The 22,246-nt window shown below is 45.0% G+C and overlaps 1 protein-coding gene across 2 annotated transcripts in view; it reads left to right on the top strand.

The window, feature by feature from the left end:
* The window catches only part of LOC149430681 (transmembrane channel-like protein 6), a 48,614-nt gene that overhangs the window by 4,276 nt on the left and 22,092 nt on the right, over positions 1-22,246 (top strand). Inside the window, exons 3-11 of one of the 2 annotated variants that reach the window (XM_089666104.1) lie at positions 7,532-7,609; positions 10,030-10,176; positions 12,942-13,047; positions 14,579-14,663; positions 15,010-15,264; positions 15,384-15,577; positions 18,040-18,184; positions 20,034-20,186; positions 21,861-22,033. In XM_089666104.1, coding sequence (XP_089522230.1) covers positions 7,532-7,609; positions 10,030-10,176; positions 12,942-13,047; positions 14,579-14,663; positions 15,010-15,264; positions 15,384-15,577; positions 18,040-18,184; positions 20,034-20,186; positions 21,861-22,033 — 1,336 coding nt within the window. Of the gene's footprint in view, positions 1-7,531; positions 7,610-10,029; positions 10,177-12,941; positions 13,048-14,578; positions 14,664-15,009; positions 15,265-15,383; positions 15,578-18,039; positions 18,185-20,033; positions 20,187-21,860; positions 22,034-22,246 lie in introns of those variants that run through there. The other variant, XM_089666103.1, reaches the window with a different exon arrangement.

Raw genomic sequence — 22,246 nt, 5'->3', positions numbered from 1 at the left:
CAGGGTCTGTTACATTGTTCCCAGTTGTCTCTCTGTGGACTATAGAACACCTCCCATGTGTTATGGGAATGGGGAGAACAGGGGTTGTCCTGTAGTACTGTTATAGGGTGACAATGCTGCTCCTCCAGAAATACAGTGCAGTCCGCAAGTGTTGTCAACCTAAGACAGGAAATGTGTTCTTGGCAGGATCATCAGGTGAAAAGAAAAAACAAACCAGAAAAAAAGTAATGCAGCCGACACATCTAAGGATCGGAAATTTACTGCTATGACATTTTTGTTCTTAGGTTTAGATCCATCTTAACCCTCACAAACGATCTGCCTTTGCTAGTCCCTCCCAGTTATGTTGTTTACATTATGGGAGCACAGTTATACTATTCTTGGTGCATTGATGGTCAGTGGGAAGAATGTCCCTTACATTGGTGGTCAGTGGGAAGAATGTCCCTTACATTGGTGGTCAGTGGGAAGAATGCCCCTTACATTGGTGGTCAGTGGGAAGAATGTCCCTTACATTGGTGGTCAGTGGGAAGAATGTCCCTTACATTGGTGGTCAGTGGGAAGAATGTCCTTTACATTGGTGGTCAGTGGGAAGAATGTCCCTTACATTGGTGGTCAGAGGGAAGAATGTCCCTTACATTGGGGGTCAGTGGGAAGAATGTCCCTTACATTGGGGGTCAGTGGGAAGAATGTCCGTTACATTGGTGATCAGTGGGAAGAATGTCCCTTACATTGGGGGTCAGTGGGAAGAATGTCCCTTACATTGGTGGTCAGTGGGAAGAATGTCCCTTACATTGGTGGTCAGTGGGAAGAATGTCCCTTACATTGGGGGTCAGTGGGAAGAATGTCCCTTACATTGGGGGTCAGTGGGAAGAATGTCCCTTACATTGGGGGTCAGTGGGAAGAATGTCCCTTACATTGGGGGTCAGTGGGAAGAATGTCCCTTACATTGGTGATCAGTGGGAAGAATGTCCCTTACATTGGTGGTCAGTGGGAAGAATGTCCCTTACATTGGTGATCAGTGGGAAGAATGTCCCTTACATTGGTGATCAGTGGGAAGAATGTCCCTTACATTGGTGATCAGTGGGAAGAATGTCCCTTACATTGGTGGTCAGTGGGAAGAATGTCCCTTACATTGGTGATCAGTGGGAAGAATGTCCCTTACATTGGGGGTCAGTGGGAAGAATGTCCCTTACATTGGGGGTCAGTGGGAAGAATGTCCCGTACATTGGGGGTCAGTGGGAAGAATGTCCCTTACATTGGTGATCAGTGGGAAGAATGTCCCTTACATTGGTGATCAGTGGGAAGAATGTCCCTTACATTGGTGATCAGTGGGAAGAATGTCCCTTACATTGGTGATCAGTGGGAAGAATGTCCCTTACATTGGTGGTCAGTGGGAAGAATGTCCCTTACATTGGTGGTCAGTGGGAAGAATGTCCCTTACATTGGTGATCAGTGGGAAGAATGCTCCTTACATTGGTGGTCAGTGGGAAGAATGTCCCTTACATTGGTGATCAGTGGGAAGAATGCTCCTTACATTGGTGATCAGTGGGAAGAATGTCCCTTACATTGGTGATCAGTGGGAAGAATGCCCCTTACATTGGTGGTCAGTGGGAAGAATGTCCCGTACATTGGTGATCAGTGGGAAGAATGTCCCTTACATTGGTGGTCAGTGGGAAAATGTCCCTTACATTGGTGATCAGTGGGAAGAATGTCCCTTACATTGGGACTCATTGAGAAGAATGTCCCTTACATTGGTGATCAGTGGGAAGAATGTCCCTTACATTGGTGATCAGTGGGAAGAATGTCCCTTACATTGGGGGTCAGTGGGAAGAATGTCCCTTACATTGGGGGTCAGTGGGAAGAATGTCCCTTACATTGGGGATCAGTGGGAAGAATGTCCCTTACATTGGGGGTCAGTGGGAAGAATGTCCCTTACATTGGTGATCAGTGGGAAGAATGCTCCTTACAATGGTGGTCAGTGGGAAGAATGTCCCTTACATTGGGGATCAGTGGGAAGAATGTCCCTTACATTGGGGGTCAGTGGGAAGAATGTCCCTTACATTGGTGATCAGTGGGAAGAATGATCCTTACATTGGTGATCAGTGGGAAGAATGTCCCTTACATTGGTGGTCAGTGGGAAGAATGATCCTTACAATGGTGATCAGTGGGAAGAATTTCCCTTACATTGGTGATCAATGGGAAGAATGCTCCTTACATTGGTGGTCAGTGGGAAAAATGTTCCCTATATCGGGGGTCAGTGGGAGGAATGTACCTTACATTGGAGGTCAGTGGGAGGAATGTACCTTACATTGGAGGTCAGTGGGAGGAATGTCCCTTACATTGGGGGTCAGTGGGAAGAATGTCCCTTACATTGGGGGTCAGTGGGAAGAATGTCCCTTACATTGGTGATCAGTGGGAAGAATGTCCCTTACATTGGGGGTCAGTGGGAAGAATGTCCTTACATTGGGGGTCAGTGGGAAGAATGTCCCTTACATTGGAGGTCAGTGGGAAGAATGCTCCTTACATTGGAGGTCAGTGGGAAGAATGTACCTTACATTGGTGGTCACTGGAAAGAATGCTCCTTACATTGGTGGTCAGTGGGAAGAATGTCCCTTACATTGGTGATCAGTGGGAAGAATGTCCCTTACATTGGAGGTCAGTGAGAAGAATGTACCTTACATTGGTGGTCACTGGAAAGAATGCTCCTTACATTGGTGGTCAGTGGGAAGAATGTCCCTTACATTGGTGATCAGTGGGAAGAATGTCCCTTACATTGGGGGTCAGTGGGAAGAATGCTCCTTACATTGGGGATCAGTGGGAAGAATGCTCCTTACATTGGTGGTCAGTGGGAAGAATGTACCTTACATTGGTGGTCAGTGGAAGAATGTCCCTTACATTGGGAGTCAGTGGGAAGAATGTCCCTTACATTGGTGATCAGTGGGAAGAATGTCCCTTACATTGGTGGTCACTTGAAAGAAATTCTCCTTACATTGGTGGTCAGTGGGAATAATGTCGCTTACATTGGAGAATATATTATATGTCTCCTTTAAACTGTTCAGGGTGTGCAGATATGGAATTATCTCAAGTGTGTTGTGCAAGACCTGTAAGGATCAGATTTCATTTAATCCATCCTGAAAATGATTCATAGCAGAAAGATCTGAACTATTTTGATTCACTATTAGTCAGGTATCTAACGCTGGCGCATGTAATGCAGCACTTTGCAGAGAACTATGAAGACCCAAATACACGTAAGCATTCTGATGCCGTGCGTTAATGTGCATTACATGGGAACAGGCCATTTGTTATGAATAGGCGGCCAACATACCGCTACGGATAAATAAACGTTCTTATCACCTAAGAAAGACGAGGACACCTCGGTGGCTAGCTTCTCTAGGCTCCTGTCTAAGCTGATGGTCAATAGACCAGCCACTCTCCTGCGAAACTGACGTGTCCTGACCAGGTGGGCTTTATATTGGGTAGAGTGGCTGTGATGAATGTTCACAAAATCATGGCGGTGATGGAACACATTTGCTAGTCTGACCCTTCTCAACCGTTAGTGGCCTTATTAGCCTTGGATGCAGAGAAGGCTTTCATCAATGTGATTTGGGAGTATGGAAAGGTCTAAGATGAATGGGTATAGTGGGCACATGTACTTGGCTTCTGTGGCTAAATATTTATGTCTAGTTCCTTGTCTGCCCTATTGCACTACCATAAGGGGTACCCTCCATCCCAGCTTACATTTAACATATCTTTAGAGCCTTTGCTGAGATCTTTTACCTTTCCTGACATATTTCAGGAGCCATGTGTAGACAGGTGTTTGCTGATGGCCTAATCTTAATACTATCTGACTCCCGGTTCAGCATGTAGGTAGGTGCAGTCTATTTTCTCCATGCAAGTGCCATTCTTCTAGTTGGAGGAGGTTGAGAGGAACCTAGTTCCTCTATGGTTTCCTCGGCCACAAGCAGACGGCTATCCGATTGGATGCTGGCGCCCCATGTATCTTTGGTGGCCATCTTGGGTCAGGCAGAGTCTATTTATGACCCTGGCTCCCGGACTTGGTGCGCATTTTTGCAAGTGGCAGTGTAGGGGCAGGGCACCCTACCTGTCTGCCTTCCTGGAAGCCTCCCCACTAGGGTACAGACTGGCCAGGCCGCCCCTTGAGACGGACATTGTCGGCACCTCTGGGTCTTATATATATTGTTGGATCACTGCCATAACCAGTGACTGTTCCCAGTTGGGTTGCCTTTCCACCGGCTCCGTTGCACGCTTCTGGACTTCCGTTAAAATGTATTCCTTGGTAAAGGAGACAGCTATCTGGTTGGATGCTGGCACCCCATGTAACGTCTTGGATCAAACAGAGTCTATTTAAGACCCTGGCTCCCAGGTTTGGCACACATTTTTGCATGTGGCTAGTGTAGGGACAGGATACCCATCTGTCAAGGAACATTCTGGAGGAGCAGGGAAAGTGCAGGGACACGACAATCTTCCTTTAAGCCTCCCTACTTGGGTACAGACCGGCCAGACCACATTCCGCCCCTGGAGATAGACGTTGTCAGCACCTCTTGGTCTTCTATCTACTGTTGAATCACTGCAGTAACCTGTGAGTGTTCCCGGGTTGGGTTTCCTTCCCGCCAGGTACATTGTGTGTTACTGGACTTCCGTTCTAATATATTCCTGTTTTTACACTTGGGCTCTGTGTGTTTTCTGCTGCGGCACCTACCCATAAGCATCTTTTTAGGCATAAATATAAACCTGGATCAAAGTAAGCTCATGTATCTGGCCAGATAACCCCTAAATGCAGAGATTGATTGGGCTACCCCATGTGGCTTGTAAGATAAATCTACTTACACCACATACGTGGGGGTGAACATCCCCAGAAACCTACAAGATCCTTACAATCTGAAACATATTCCTTTATTGGTAAAGTGGTTTTGGAACTCCAACCCTGCCTAGAACTATCTGTTGACAGTTATTTATTTATTTATTTATTTCAGGTACTTATATAGCGCCGTCAATTTATACAGCGCTTTACATATATATTGTAGATTCACATCAGTACCTAACCCTCAAGGGGTGTACAATCTAAGGTCCCTAACCCTCAAGGGGTGTACAATCTAAGGTCCCTAACTTACATTCATACATACACATACTAGGGCCAATTTAGACAGGAGCCAATTACCTACCAGCATGTCTTTGGAGTGTGGGAGGAAACCGGAGTACCCGGAGGAAACCCACGCAGGCACAGGGAGAACATGCAAACTCCAGGCAGGTGGTGCCGTGGTTGGGATTCAAACCAACAACCCGAGTACTGCCAGACGGAAGTGCTAACCACTAAGCCACTGTGACAGTTGTCTTCAGAACATGTGTCCCCAATGGAAGATTTCCCCTCTATGCATGTTCTGGTGACAACTCTAAATTTTGGATTTTCCCTCGGATTCCCTTCTGGTGACCATGGTCCTCAGGACACCCTGAGTGAGTTGGTCAATCTATCCACCGGGGACACAGACTTCACTATACCCAGATCGCTGTTGCAGACCTTTATTCTGCTGGTATATAAAAAAAGTATACATCTTGTACACATCTTGTACACACATCCCTGCTCATCCAGAGCTGAGCACCATCCATCTAACCAATCCATCAGCAAGAGCTTAGTAACAGGAGTCAATATAAAATGTAAAAGTCTTCATCTATAGATTTACTGCGTAGGAATAAAACATATTACTTTTTAATGGTTGTAACTGGAATCTATACAGTATGCACTTAATGGAAGTGCTAGGCAGACCATGTGACCATATATTGGGAACCTCGGTGGAAGTGGCAGAGTCCTGGTTGTTGCCAAAGCTGCTACTGATATGAAATGTTTACAACAACCATATGCAATGCCCGGACAAGAACTCCATCTTTCCTTAACCCTTCTCTGTCCCACTCCACATTGGTTCCTTCCCAGCAAAACATCACTGCTGCCTTGACTCTCAAGAGCAGCCTTTCTCAACCTCTTCAACACAGAGGAACCCTATCCGGTATCGGGGAACCCCTGCTAAAAATTACAATAGCTACAACTCATTATACATTAGTTTGAAGGTCATTGGAAAGAATTCCTTACAAATAGCTAAAAAGATCAATGGTGTCAGTGGGAACTTGTCTGAGAGGCAGAAATGGCTCATTGCTCAAAGAACCCCTAGCAACCTCTGGAGGAGCCCTTGTTGAGAAACGCTTCTCAAGAGCCTTGCTCATACGGTGTATAGGAACATGGCTCTTGGGAGATGTTGTGCCAGATGGCATGCCTCTGTCCATAGTAACTAAGGTCCCAGCAGCTATCCCTTGTGATATTTGGGGGAGTCCAGATCACCGCCAGCCACGGGATAACAGCAAGTAGTCTTTATTTCTTCCAAACAGAAAAAACAATATGGCACACCACCAGCAAAAAAAGATATGGCTCACCACCAGCAAAAAAAAAAGTTATAATCCTATACCCATAGTTGATCCAGAGGAGGGCAAAAAAAAGAGCAAAGCATGATACAATTTGCTCCTGCTGGGAAAAAAAAATCCTTTATATGTGAAAGGCCTCCATAGAAACTCATGTTACTTCACTTGTCATGCGATTCCATGCATTCTGGAACACTTCAGAAATTGCATCAGCGTAAACCAGGGCTAAATCGGGTTTACCTCTTTACTGGATCAGCCTGGAACCCCTCATCCTGTATGGGTGAGAATCCCTGAAGACTCCACAGTGCTTATTTTCCTCCCCATTAAAGGGACCGCAACCAAAATAATAGGGACACATATCTCCCATCTGGTAGACATCCCTTGCATCCTGTACACCCTGGTGATGTAAAAAAACTGAATGCTGGGATGTGATCTGGAGAGAGAGGGAGGTTTGGTTTAATTTGGGTAATGTCTGAACATACAGCAAAATAAGGCTGGAAAATGGGGTCATGAAAAAACCCATAAATATAGATGGATTAAGGATGACAATGCTACCAGGGAAAGATGATGAGATGGTGGCTGTAGAAGTAGAGCCTGATGTGAGGGATTGATGCAAGTGATGAGATGGACGGGGCAAGATGAAAATGCAGAATGTGGCAGATGAGGAAAGGTATGGGTGGATTGCTCTTTTTTCTTTAAGGGATGGTGACCAACTTTAAACCAACTTGGTCGTTCATGATGAGAGGCTATTTTATAAGCATGGCGGGTTTCTGTACCTTACCCCCTCTCATCATGTTTGGTTTGGCTCTCCGATAACACTGCAGAGTCTCAGTAGAGGTTCTAGGAGGAAAATGGATTTAAACTATGCCCTGTCCAACCCAGCATAGATCCAGACAGACAATATAAAGTGGGTCCTAGCTTCTTCTGAGGTCTGTATTTGGGTATAATAGATAGCAGGGTGGGAGAACCTGTATAAGGGTTTTAGAGCCAAAGGACCCCCCTATCCTTTAATAAGTCCTGAAATGTTGTGTGATCTCATTCTTACAATTAGTAATGTGTATGATAAATGTTTAGGAGGTTGTGTTTCACTCTTCTATCCTTCTGACAGGCCACAGATCTCAGAGACATGATGACCACTACATGGCCACCATGAGAATCCTTTCCAACATGCCAAGTCGTACGATTGGTAGGTACAATGATTCCTATATAAAATTAATTGTTCTGTTTGCATGCCTGATCCCTGATGTGACAATTGGGCACACTTGTGCTAGTATAATACATGTACACAGGTTCCCATGCTTGGTTCTGTCAAAACTTGAACCATAGAAAGCTACTTTGGCTAAAGGTCTAAGAATTGTAGAAAAGCCACACTGATAACTGGGATGTTTATTATTCACACCATAAAATTATGGATAAACTGTCCAACATGTTTCAGAGTTTTTAACAGTTTACTTATTTTAAATGTCATGATAAGAGGCACTTGACTCAAACTGGAATTCCAGAGTGTAAAGTGTATAGGAAAGAGTCGTTTGCCACTACCAGCTGCTGAAGCCTTCTTCTTTATGTTACTTCGTATCCTCATCTTGAGCCCTGATGAATGTAGAGTACACAACAATCAAAAGGTTTGTCCTGTTTTGTTTGACTTTTACCATATAAATAAATGTCCTTGAATTCTCATCTCTTCTGCTTTCAACCAGAATGCCCTCTCTAGGCCTGTCAGGCATCTGGTTGGAGGCCGAAGTGACAAGAGAGCTTCTCTTACTGCTAAGTTCCTAGCACCTTTGGCGGTAACGACAGGGAGTGCAGAGCTCAAAGAATCATGGGTGCTGTTTACGTTGGTCTGTTGGTAGCAGCTTCAGGAAGTGTCCAACTAGGTGGTTCTTAGGCAGGCGGCCAAGAGCCACAGGAACACAGGGTACAATAGTGGTGGAGCAAGTCAGGTGCAGCTGTAGGTGGTGTGATAAAACTCATAGAAGATTCAGGAACAGACTGGAAAGGCCGAACTGGAGAAATGAGGTCAAGGTCAAGATCTGAGTCTTACAGAGAGGGTCAACAGAATACAAGCTAAGAATGTTGTCAGAAGTCAGAGCCAGGGTCATATATGGGAATCAGGAGGATAAGGCAGCAATAGTTAGGAGGAAATAGAGTCATACACAGGTGGTCAGAAGAAGAGTCCTAAAACAATTTTGGGTCACAACTAGAGATTGAGCAGAAGGGAAATTGATAGGCAGGCAAGCCGGTACGGAGAGATCAGGATACATGCAGGATACACAGGAGCAAAGAACACGGGCAAGCTGAAGATCATCTATAGTCCATGGTCACTGCTTCCTTCCTTAAATAGGGTGTTTGGAGCCAGTTCTGGAATTGAATGCTTGACCACGCAGCATACTGGTGGATGTGCCAGGCCTGTGTGCTTGCACATATGCACCTCTGTTCTAGATGGTGTCCTGGCTAGGCCCTTCCATGTATGAGAACTGCTCAACCAAGGTCAGTAAACTCTATACCATTGACTTCACTTTGCATTGCAAGACTAAACCAACCTTCGGATTCAACGCCTTCCACCCACATGTCCCAAATGTGCCCTATCCAACTCTCTGGTCTTCAGGATGTTGCAGGCCCTGTGCTCCTGGTTGGTCTATCAGCCAATTATTCAAATTTCATTACTTTTGTTTTGTTTAGGTCATAGGCTTACGCTTGTTTGGCCAGGATCTATTTGGCATGAGAAGTAAATGTTTAGCATAGCAGTTAGACTGTCTTTGGTGGACTTTGTAGGGCCGGAGACCCAGAGAGATACACAAGTGCTTTTAATGGTACAAGCAGTCAATATCTACTGAACTCTGATAGATAGTTTCTGGTGGACATTGGCTTTTAAGGTTAAGTCCAGGAAGAAATACAACAAAAGAATGTATCTATCAAAGAACAAACAATTTATCTATCCAAAAAAGTAATTTAATGCATCTAAGGTAATCCTTCGTCATTCCCCCTATATAACAGAACTCTGATTAGGAGAGGGACATATCTAGGAGCCTGTTAGGGTCTACTGCTGTGCATTTGAACAACCGGTCATCGTGCTGACAGGAGAAGAGAGAAGAGTGGTGACCCAATCACTCTTCCACTGCTCTGTCACTGTCCAAACACAGGCTGAGGTTGTGTTCTTAACCAGGCTGTGCTGGTCAAGTGAGGGTCTCATAAGACTGATTATACGGAATAACAAATTCATTGGCATGTAAAACAGCTTCAATACATATTTTTCAACTTTGTATATGGCTGCCTGTCTAAAGTTCGGTTTCAGGATGTCTCCATTTTTTTTTTGTTTTTTGGCAACTTGAAATGGAATGAAGTTATTTTGGACAACCAACACCAAAACATTGATTTACCATTCTATTTTTGCAGTAAAATACCAAAGGTGTGCAAATGGAAACCGTGATCAATCAGTTTTCATAATTTAGAGCAGTAATATCTGTAAAATCAGAATTCTCTTTGCTCTAGGTTGCTGTAATTTACATCTGTGGACTGAATACTAAGATTTTCTTGAAGGCCATATGCCATCCAGGGTTCTCTACTCACCATTTCTTTTTCTTTCTTCATCCCTCCATAACACCAAAGGTCGTTGTAAGGGAGCCATGTTGTCTGAGTATTATAATCGCACAGTGAGGAGGAGACAGTCAAAGAAGCGGCCGTCTTTGTACACCATGGATCGCAGTGCCAGACCCAGTGTGCGTCAAAGAGACGAGGTGGCCGGTGGAGAAGAAGGTAAGGATTCACCTAAAGAAACTTTACTACTTAACTCTGGGAGAAGTAGATATTGTCAAAACACGTGTGTCATGTGTGTTCTTCTAGAATCTTGGTGAGCTTTGTGTCTTTCTTCCAGATCTGTGCAGTAATCCAGCATGAGACTTCCTTTAGTAAAGACCACCCACTGCTGCTCTCTGGATCTGGATCATCTACTGGTGGCACTGTAATTCCCTGGGAGGAGGGCTGCAGTTCCAGTGTCCACCAGTGGGTGTCTCCCAGCATCCAGCAGATCCCAGTAATCGCCTTCACCTGAAGCTGGCTGCTGGGAGGGTATTTGACTCTTGAAATTGATTTGGTAGGAATGGGATTTTTAGGGTGCTACATCCATAAACAATTAAAAATCAGTAATATTTATTACAAGTCTATATTAAAGCCATAGAAAGATTTCACAGAGATAAATTTGATGGATATCCTCTACACTTGTAAACATATTAGCAGGGTCCTCTATGCATTTTCTTTTACATATTTCACCGCAAGGCTTCTTTAGGATGTATGTGTACAGAGACTGTGGACGTAGTACAGGAGATGACCAGAGAATGCGGATGTAGTACAGGAGATGACCAGAGACTGCGGACACAGTACAGGAGATGACCAGAGACTGCAGACACAGTACAGGGGATGACCAGAGACTGCGGACATAGTACAGGAGATGACCAGAGACTGCGGACACAGTACAGGGGATGACCAGAGACTGCGGACATAGTACAGGGGATGACCAGAGACTGCGGATGTAGTACAGGAGATGACCAGAGTTTGCACACAGAGTACAGGAGATGACCAGAGACTGCGGACACAGTACAGGAGATGACAAGAGACTGCGGACATAGTACAGGAGATGACCAGAGACTGTGGACACAGTACAGGGGATGACCAGAGACTGCGGATGTAGTACAGGAGATGACCAGAGACTGCGGACACAGTACAGGAGATGACCAGAGACTGCGGACATAGTACAGGAGATGACCAGAGACTGCAGACATAGTACAGGAGATAACCAGAGACTGCAGACATAGTACAGGAGATGACCAGAGACTGCGGACATAGTACAGGAGATGACCAGAGACTGTGGACACAGTACAGGAGATGACCAAAGACTGCAGAAATAGTACAAGAGATGACCAGAGACTGCGGACACAGTACAGAAAATAACCAGAGAGTGCGGAAATAGTACAGGGGATGACCAAGAGACTTCGGACGTACAGGGGATGACCAGAGACTGCGGACATAGTACAGGAGATGACCAGAGACTGCGGACATAGTACAGGAGATGACCAGAGACTGCGGACACAGTGCAGGAGATGACCAGAGACTGCGGACATACTACAGGAGATGACCAGAGACTGCGGACATACTACAGGAGATGACCAGAGACTGCGGACATACTACAGGAGATGACCAGAGACTGCGGACATACTACAGGAGATGACCAGAGACTGCGGACATACTACAGGAGATGACCAGAGACTGCGGACATACTACAGGAGATGACCAGAGACTGCGGACATAGTACAGGAGATGACCAGAGACTGCAGACCTTTGGGGAGTGGGTACCCGCATTTGACAGGTACCCGCTCCCACTTCTGCTGCGATCGCCTAGGCAATCGGAAGCGGACGTTGTCCACCATGCCCCACCCTCCCCGTAGTACTCTGAGACACATGACAGGTCCCACAAAACAACGGGGCTATTCACAAAGCACAGCGCTTCTCACGCATGCACAGTGGGCACCCGGCTGTGAAGCCGCAAGCTGCCACAGCCGGGTGCCCACACTGAAGATGCCGACGCCAGGGAGAGAAGATGGCCGGTGAAAACAACGGTGGTGAGGACATCACTGGACCCATGGACAGGTAAGTGGCTGTATTTTAAAAGTCAGCAGCTACAGTTTTTTTTTTTTTGTCTTCAGCTGGAACTGCGCTTTAAGGGTCATCTGCTTTGGGCCCTGCCTGGCGTTGCTGCCCTGCTGAATCACACTCCTCCTCTCTTCTGCCACAGAAGAGCCGAGCGGCCGTCCCGGTGTTCTAACACGGTGGCGGGGAGGGGGGGGGGGGGGGAGTCCTGGTCAATATTCGCTCCATAAGATGCACAGACATTTCCCCCCCTTTTTTGGGGGGCGGGGGAAAGTGCGTCTTATGGAGCGAAAAATACGTTATGTTTTGGTTTATGGATGTAGCACCCTAAAAATCCCATTCCATCAAATCTATTCCCATATTTCTTTCACCTGCAGGTACGCTTGTGGTCAACGCTATAGAAACTGTATGTAGCTGATGATCATATATATGATTCCTACAGCACTGCCCGCAGGCGCGTGTCCGAGAAGAACCGTGTGTTCCATTTGAACTGTTTAAAGTTCATTCATACTTGGAGTTGGGCTTTAATATGAATTTGGCAGTTTAAGTGTATGCGACCCACTGGAAGTGTATGCGACCCACTGGAAGTGTATGCGACCCACTGGACGTGTATGCGACCCACTGGACGTGTATGCGACCCACTGGACGTGTATGCGACCCACTGGACGTGTATGCGACCCACTGGACGTGTATGTGACCCAATGGAAGTATATGTTACTCACAAGCTTTAACATGTTGAAATGGGTCTTCATCCAATGAAAGTCATATATATTTGGGTTTGTAAAGGCTTTGATCCTTTGAAAGCATTTTGTTGAAGGGGAGGAGAAGGAAAAAATTTCATTTCGTTTTATGTTTTGTACTGTATGTACCTCCTATAGAACATCAAAGGCTGCTGGTGCTGGAGCTGCAGAAGACGTCGGGAACCCAGAGAATTCGCCTGCTGAAGAGTTTCCCATTAAGTCTTCAGGTGAAAAGGGAGTTGAGGTAACAGAGTACCCTTACCTGAGATATCCAAGTCTGCGGTGTTTATTGATGAAACCTCATCATCAGTGATGGTGTGCCATACGAGTAACTGTTATTAGCCGTACAAATGAAATATGATTTTTAAGTGGTTATTATTCCCTTGCCTGATCCCACATGGAAGAAAAATATATTTTAAATATATTTTAAAAATATAAAAATATTCTTCCCAAATATATTGCCATATATTTGAAATGCTACAATTGTGGCCGTATTCAATATATTTCAATAAATATTTCAATAAATATAAATATATATATATATATATATATATATATGTATTCTACATGGAGATCATACCCCCCCTTATGTATTATACATGGAGATCATACCCCCCCCCCCTTATGTATTATACATGGAGATCATATCCCCCCTTATGTATTATACATGGAGATTATATCCCCCCTTATGTATTATACATGGAGATCATACCCCCCCCTTATGTATTATACATGGAGATCATATCCCCCTTATGTATTATACATGGAGATCATACCCCCCCTTATGTATTATACATGGAGATCATACCCCCCCCTTATGTATTATACATGGAGATCATATCCCCCTTATGTATTATACATGGAGATTATATCCCCCCTTATGTATTATACATGGAGATCATATCCCCCCTTATGTATTATACATGGAGATCATACCCCCTTATGTATTATACATGGTGATCATATCCCCCCTTATGTATTATACATGGAGATCATATCCCCCCTTATGTATTATACATGGAGATTATATCCCCCCTTATGTATTATACATGGAGATCATATCCCCCCTTATGTATTATACATGGAGATTATATCCCCCCTTATGTATTATACATGGAGATCATATCCACCCTTATGTATTATACATGGAGATCATATCCCCCCTTATGTATTATACATGGAGATCATATCCCCCCTTATGTATTATACATGGAGATCATATCCCTCCTTATGTATTATACATGGAGATCATATCCCTCCTTATGTATTATACATGGAGATCATATCCCCCCTTATGTATTATACATGGAGATCATATCCCCCCCTTATGTATTATACATGGAGATCATATCCCCCCTTATGTATTATACATGGAGATCATATCCCCCCTTATGTATTATACATGGAGATCATATCCCCCCTTATGTATTATACATGGAGATCGTGTCCCCCTTATGTATTATACATGGTGATCATATCCCCCCCTTATGTATTATACATGGAGATCATATCCCCCCCTTATGTATTATACATGGAAATCATATCCCCCTTATGTATTATACATGGAAATCATATCCCCCCTTATGTATTATACATGGAAATCATATCCCCCTTATGTATTATACATGGTGATCATATCCCCCTTATGTATTATACATGGAGATCATATCCCCCCCTTATGTAAAATGATTGTGTGTGTGATTGCTTGTTCCTAATTGGTGTGAAACATTTTAAATAATCCAGAATCTGTTCATTGTGCTTTGTTTCTATTTCAGGTACTTGACATTGGAACCTGGTTCAGTCTTGAAGAGAAGCAATGCCAACCCTTGCTGCAGCAACATCTCAGACAGTATCAGCATGGTGAGATTGCAGTATGGCTTCAGCAGCAATGTGAATAAATCTCTCAGCAAGTAACAACCGGACACCAAGCTCTTGGCTGGCTGCTGTTAGTGGGAGAGTAGCATGGTGGTAACCAGCTATGGTGGGATTGGTGGATAGTCTGTCAAGTCTTTAGAAACTCACTAATAGCGATGATGTTCAGATTCCTCCAAAAAACAGACAGAGGTTTGATCTATTCCCTGGTTTATCCAAAATTAAAAAAAGAAAAGTTTAGGTTTTTGATATAGTGTAAGTGGTATATATAATAATAGTAGTGGTTACCCCTTTTTGTGCTTTTCATAATTAAGACATCTCTGTCCTCCTCCAGACCATGCACAGGTGTTGGCTGTCCTTTCTGTCTATGATCTGCGCCCAGCGGCCCTGGCACGTGGCTCTCAAGCAGATTGGAGGGCGGTTTGGCTCCAGCGTCCTCTCCTATTTCCTCTTTCTGAAGACTCTCCTGGGGTTTAATATCTTTATGAGCCTCTTGTGCCTCCTGTTTATTGTCACCCCTCAGGCTGTACATCCCCATAATTCTTCGAACCCTCGTTCCTTCACCAGCCTGGAGCTTCTCACTGGGGCGGTAAGTGAAAAGACCTAGAAACATGGCACACTCGCAGATTAAACATTGTAGTTATGGGCACCAAAAGTGCTTGTCACACAAGAAACAGGAAAAAGTTACAAGTCTTTTAATATTTCTAGGGCTATTTCTCCGATACGGTGATGTATTATGGTTATTACAGCAACGTGACCCTGAATGAAGGCTGCTCTACCGGGTACAACATGTCCACGTGTCAAAACCTCAAGCCTGCCTGGCTTCCGTATCACATGCCCTTGGCTTACCTCTTCACCATCGGACTCGTCTTCCTCAGCACTTGCATCATTTTGGTGTACAAGTAAGAAACTTTGTACGTTGCACTCCTTTTGCTGATAGTTCAAGTTGCCCTTGTGTGGGCATAAAGAATTGGTGTCACATGGTAGAGTGGGAGTACCAACAGATCTGCGCCCCTTCCTTGCCCCCACACCGAAGGAGCCTCCCCTGAGTAAGCTCTGGTATCCAACGGTGGTTGAGCTGCCCTAGGTGGTTGAAGGTCATTGCCCCACCCAGTGGTGTATTTAGGTTTTGTGCTGCCCTAGGCAACACAAAATTCACCCCCCCCGCCGTCATTGACCAACAATACCCCTGCCACCCCACCCGAGAGAGCCTTCCGCTACCGTTGCCCCCATACACCGGCCACTCCCCTCCCAGCAACAGAGAGACACTAGCCTCCACAGCTCTGAACATCCCCAGGGAGGAGATTCAAGCAGCCTGCAGCCTCTCTCAGATCCCACCTGGTCCCCAATCCGCATGTGTCCCTTCTTCCATCCCCTCTTCCAGGGGGGCGGTGCTGCCTCCCTGAAAAATGCCGCCCTAGGCAAATGCCTTGTGGTAAATACGCCCCTGGCCCCACCCCATGTGACAGTGTTGATACATGGCAATTGGGAGTCAGATGGGACAGTGTCATAATCCCAAACCAGTTGTGAATGGGACTTTAAAGGAACAAAGAACAGCAATAAAAAAAGTAATGGTAAAATAAAAACTTTTTATACGTTTTTTTTTTTGTTTTTTGTTTTTTACAAAAGACATATAAAATTCCTAAGTAAAGGAAAACGACTGAAAAGACCTACTATATAATATAACTCTACAGTGATTGGAACATCCATATCTTCTAAACATTCCCACATGACGCAGGTATCAATCCAGTTCACGTTATGCAAAGTAGATGACTTCATGAGAGATGCCCCAACGCGTTTCGTTCTAAATCTTTCTCAGGGGTTGGAGATACATATCAAGAGGGTATTAAAGTATATTAAGTCAGCCATAACATTAAAAACAAAGGTCCATCCTTCATGGCAGAGCCAGCTGAATCCTGTCACCGGTAGAGAGTATAGGGCATACCAGTGGCAGAACTACCAGGGTCGCAAAGGTTGCACGTGCGACCGGGCCCTGGCCCCCCAAGACAGCAGCAAGGAAGAACCCTTTTACAAAACATGTTTAAGGGTCTCACTGCAGGACCGTAATAAAGGGCCCTGAGCTCAGAAGGAAGGACCCTGGAACCGATGGAAAGAGCCCTGGAGGCCCTTCATGGTTTCTTGCACTGGGGCTCTGAAGGTTCTAGTTGTGCCTCTGGGGCATACACAAGAATTACAGGAGACACTCCATGTTGTAAACTATCCCTTTTGTAATGGCCGCCAATGTTGTACCTGCTAGGGCAGGGGTGTCAATCTCTGTTTCATTGCTGGCCACATCAGCATTATGGTTGCCCCCTCAAAGGGCCAATTATATCTGTAAGACTAGATGTCCAGAGCCCCTCCCCCCATACATTAGATGTCAAGAGTCCCCCACCCTCTCCTTCATCCCAGTGCCCCCCCCCCCATTTATCTTGTGCTGCTGCTGGACTGGAGGAAGCTAAGAAGCAGAAAGTGCAGGGTCTGGAGGAGGGCTGGAGTCAGCTGAATGCAGAGACCAGGGGAGGCGAGGGGAGGGAGATGAGGAGGTGCTGTGGCTGCACAGAAAACACAGAATCTGTAGGAGTTGTCCTCCCTTCTGCCAGCTGCTGAGATGGGGGGGGGGGGGGGGCGGCAGAGACCAGCCTTCCCCTGGATGCATAGAGAAGTGCAGGATCTGGTGGAGGAGTTCTCTCCTCCTCTTTGCTGCCGACTGCTGAGACAAGGTGGGGGCGGAGACGAGGGGGTGCTGCGGCTGCACAGAGAATGCAGGATCTGGCAGAGGAGTTCTCTCCTCTTCCCTGCTGCTGACTGCTGAGGCAGAGACGGAGGGTGCTTCGGCTGAACAGAGAAGTGCAGGCTCTGGGAGAGGAGTTCTCTCCTCCTCTCTGTTGCCGACTGCTTAGACAAGGTGGGGGCAGAGACGAGGGGGTGCTGCAGCTGCAGAAGAGAATGCAGGATCTGGTGGAGGAGTTCTCTCCTCCTCTTTGCTGCCAACTGCTGATGCAAGGAGGGGGCGGTGAAGAGGGGGTGCTGCAACTGTACAGAGAATGCAGGATCTGGCATAGGAGTTCTTTTCTCCTCTCTGTTGCCGACTGCTAAAACAAGGTGGGGGCAGATACGAGGGGGTGCTGCAGCTGCACAGAGAATGCAGGATCTGGCGGAGGAGTTCTCTTCTCCTCTCTGTTGCCGACTGCTGAGACAAGGTGGGAGCGGAGACGAGGGCTCCCCCCAGCAGGATCATAAGAGCCAATCAGAATTCTTCTTTCACTGGACTAATGCCACTCTCTGGTTGGGCCGTATTGCTGTACTCCACACCGCATTACCAGGTGACACTGATCCCTCCCCGTCCTCATTTGTCACCTTCTAGGATGTCATGTTCATTCGGGGAGAGTTTCCGAGTCGGCTTCTTCTCTGGAGCTCTAGCTCTGAAAGTCTTTGGTTCCTGGGACTTCAAAGTGACCCGGATCCGATCCGTGCACCGCCAGAAGGACAACATTCACATGCAGCTGAAGGTGAGGCCAAATCACCGACTATTGCAGTTGAACCCAAAACCAAAAATGTGATATATTGCAGCTTGCCAATCATGGCTGCATTAGTTTTCTTCTTTTTTTTTGTAGGCTTTTTTCCCTCCTTTTTCCACCTGGTGATCTGGCCACTGGACGAAGGAGCACAGGAGGCACATTTAGACAGCAGCATTGTCAGTCTGAGGGAGGGGGAAGTCTTAGAACTCCATATAATACATTATAAAAAGTTACAGCAAACTTTTTTGTTCCTTTTGGGTTAAAGGTTTTACATAAATAAAAGCTGATCATTTTTAGCACCCCCATCAGTGGTAAATAGTTTGTCTGAGCCCTCCAACTTGCTACTTCCGCATGACTGTAAGTTCTGCTGAAAATTAACAGACCCACTGGCAGGATCACCAGGTGAAAATAAAGAAAGCAAATTATTTTAGAGCCAGTGATGTCATATCTGGATCTCTATGCTTCTCTATGCAATGCAAGCAGACCTTCAGTGGTCTCCCTCCCCCCTTCATCAATACGATAATGAAATTTTGAAACAAAATATTTCCATTTTTCCTTATTTTGGACCCAGTGATGTCATAACTGGATCTCTATGCTACTCTATGCAATGCAGGCAGATCATGACTGGTGGGAGAGGCTGGAAAGGTGCTGTACTGAAACCATCATGGCACCTTGCCTCAGTACTCCTCTCAAGAGCCCACAGTCCTGATGCAAAGAGAGGGTCGACTGGGTGGGTGTCAGTCTGGAGGAGTGGGTGTTCCTAGGCAGGCTGTATTTACATAAGCAATGCCCACAGGTAATGCTGAGCCTCCCTGATTGACAGAACTGAAATCCAATTAATAAAAGGGGCGGCGCCAGGGATCCCATATGGAATAAAAATATATGAAATATATTTTAAAAATATTCTTCCCAAATATATTGCCATATATTTGAAATGCTACAATTTTGGCCATATTCAATATATTTATATATATATATATATATATACTGTATGTTGAAATGCTTTTTTATTACAAAATATATGAAAAGTATTTTTAAAAATTCATTTCAAATTTTATTACAAAATATATGAAAAATATGTGAAAAAAGTTTATTACAAAATATATGAAAAATATTTTTGAAAATACATTTCAAATATATTGTATGTCTTTAAAAATACAGATCTACATTTTTGGAATGCATTTACAAATATATGTAAAAATATATGTTAAAATTACTTTTTATATATATATATATATATATATATATATATATATATATATATATGTAAAAAAAAATCTGAAGAATATATTTTAAAAAATATATATTTTTTTAAATATATTCTTCAGATTTTTTTTTAACATACAAAAAAGTCATTTTAACATATATTTTTACATATATATGTAAATGCATCCCAAAAATGTAGATTTTGTATTTTTAAAGACATAGAGTATATTTGAAATGTATTTTTAAAAACAGTCTTCATATATTTTGTAATAGAAACGCATTTTCAACATGCAGTGTGTGTGTGTAGGTAGGTATGTATGTATGTATGTATGTATGTATATATATATATATATATAAATAATTGAAATCTATTGAATATGGCCAAAATTGTAGCATTTCAAATATATGGCAATATATTTTGGAGGAATATTTTTAAAATATATTTCAAATATATTTTTCTTCCATGTGGGACAGTCAGGCTGGGGAGGAAAGATCTGGATGATGCTGGACGTCCTCCAGCCAGGAAATGAGACAGAGCTCTAGCTGATGGTGGTAGAGGACTCTTGCGCAGTTGGCCACCATTAGACTGCTGTAGGTCTCTGTGTGAGGAACCTTCTCCTTGCTGTCCTTCCAGGAGCTGCTGAGTGAGCTGCAGACCGAGTGCCGTCCTGATCTCCGGAAGAAGATGCAGACCATGTTCATCCACGTCTTCTCCTGGGTGCTGTGTATGGTCAGCTGGCTGGGCTCCGCTCTGGCTGTTTACGTCCTTTCAGAATATCTGCACAAGGTACGTTCCTGGCGGCGTCTTTCAGACTTTAAAAACGTTTTTCTCTTCCGTTCTGTGAAGGACTCGGCTCTTCCTTAACCCCTTCCCGCCCGAGGGTAAAACAAATCTAAATGCCTAAGCACAATTTTGCAACTTTGACATTAGTGTTAGTAAAACCGTCCATATCATCGCAACTACTTCGTGCATGCAGGTGGATTGTACCGCGTTTATTTCAGGACAGATCGGTGAATGGTAATGTATGTATCTCCTGAACTTTTTTTTATTACCAAAGGAAAACTGGGCCAAAATAATATAAAAAAACAAAACTTTTTTTAAATGTAGCTGTATATTTCTTGCTACTACCACAACCAACCACTGAAGAACAACCCAAAATAATTTGACAATCGCAACGATGCCATATATGTGTATGTTACTTGTTGTTTGTACCCGTAGTACGGCCCAGAAACAATCGTGCGCAATTTTGCTTTTTTTTTTTTTTAATTCTGCTACTATATAAACCTTGATCTAGGTATTTTTGTTTATTTTTTTAATATTTTTTTTTATTATTTTGATTTATTCATGTATTTATTTTATTTATTTTTTACTCATACTTGTTTTGTTTTTTTATTCTCTCTGAAAGAACCGAGAGAGATACAATGTATAATATAATGTATATAAGGATACAATGTATCTCTCTTCTCTATTCAGAGAGAGAAAACAAGTGGAGGGGGCGGGCTTCACAGTGACAGATCACTGCGATAGGCAATCAGAGGCTATCACAGCGATCGTGTGTCCCGGAATCAGGAGTCCCGGGTCCCGATCGTTGGATCAGGTGCGGGCTCATTTTGTTGGATCAGGTGCAGGCTCATTCGTTGGATCAGGTGCGGGCTCATTCCTTGGATCAGGTGCGGGCTCATTCCTTGGATCAGGTGCGGGCTCATTCCTTGGATCAGGTGCGGGCTCATTCGTTGGATCAGGTGCGGGCTCATTCGTTGGATCAGGTGCGGGCTCATTCGTTGGATCAGGTGCGGGCTCATTCCTTGGATCAGGTGCGGGCTCATTCCTTGGATCAGGTGCGGGCTCATTCATTGGATCAGGTGCGGGCTCATTCGTTGGATCAGGTGCGGGCTCATTCGTTGGATCAGGTGCGGGCTCATTCGTTGGATCAGGTGCGGGCTCATTCGTTGGATCAGGTGCGGGCTCATTCGTAGGATCCGCCGTAGGCTGAGTCGTAGGATCCGCCGTAGGCTGAGTCGTAGGATCCGCCGTAGGCTGAGTCGTAGGATCCGCCGTAGGCTGAGTCGTAGGATCCGCCGTAGGCTGAGTCGTAGGATCCGCCGTAGGCTGAGTCGTAGGATCCGCCGTAGGCTGAGTCGTAGGATCCGCCGTAGGCTGAGTCGTAGGATCCGCCGTAGGCTGAGGCGTAGGATCCGGCCTGGATCTGGCGTTGGCTGAGGCGTAGGATCCTGCATTGGCTGACGCGTAGGATCCTGCATTGGCTGAGGCGTAGGATCCGGCCTGGATCCGGCCTTGGCTGAGGTGTAGGATCCTGCATTGGCTGAGGTGTAGGACCTGGCATTGGCTGAGTCGTAGGATCAGATGTAGGCTTCTCACTAACAGAAGGATTGGTGGTTCAGCTTGGCTCACAGAAGATACGAAGGTCACTTTAACATTCTGTTGTTATGATTTGTGCAGGATCATCGGGCGCGGATGAATAGTGAGAGAGACCTGGAGGAGGAAGCTATGCTGCTCTTACTGCCTTTGGCTGTATCTCTGTGTAACCTTCTACTGCCATACATGTATAACGCCCTAAGACTCTGGGAGCGCCTGGACTCTCCTATACTGGAAGTCTACATTGCCATCTGCAGGTAAGAGCCTTAGGTGTCATAGAACAGGACTACTAGGGCAGTGTGCAATGTGATAGGTGTCCTCCCCAACCAGTAGTAAAGCTCCAGACAACAATCTCCACTGAGGCATTGTCTCAGTCTGAATTGTTTTTAAAGCATATCTAAACCCAAAAGAAACACCGATTAGCCACAGCACTATGACCACTATGACCATAGCCCATGCATGGACTCCAC

This window comes from Staurois parvus, unplaced genomic scaffold (genome assembly GCF_062004578.1).
Source record: "Staurois parvus isolate SC_StPar_1 unplaced genomic scaffold, SC_StPar_1.0 ptg002528l, whole genome shotgun sequence".
Classification (NCBI taxonomy): domain Eukaryota; kingdom Metazoa; phylum Chordata; class Amphibia; order Anura; family Ranidae; genus Staurois; species Staurois parvus.
This window is presented reverse-complemented; position numbering and strand designations above follow the sequence as displayed.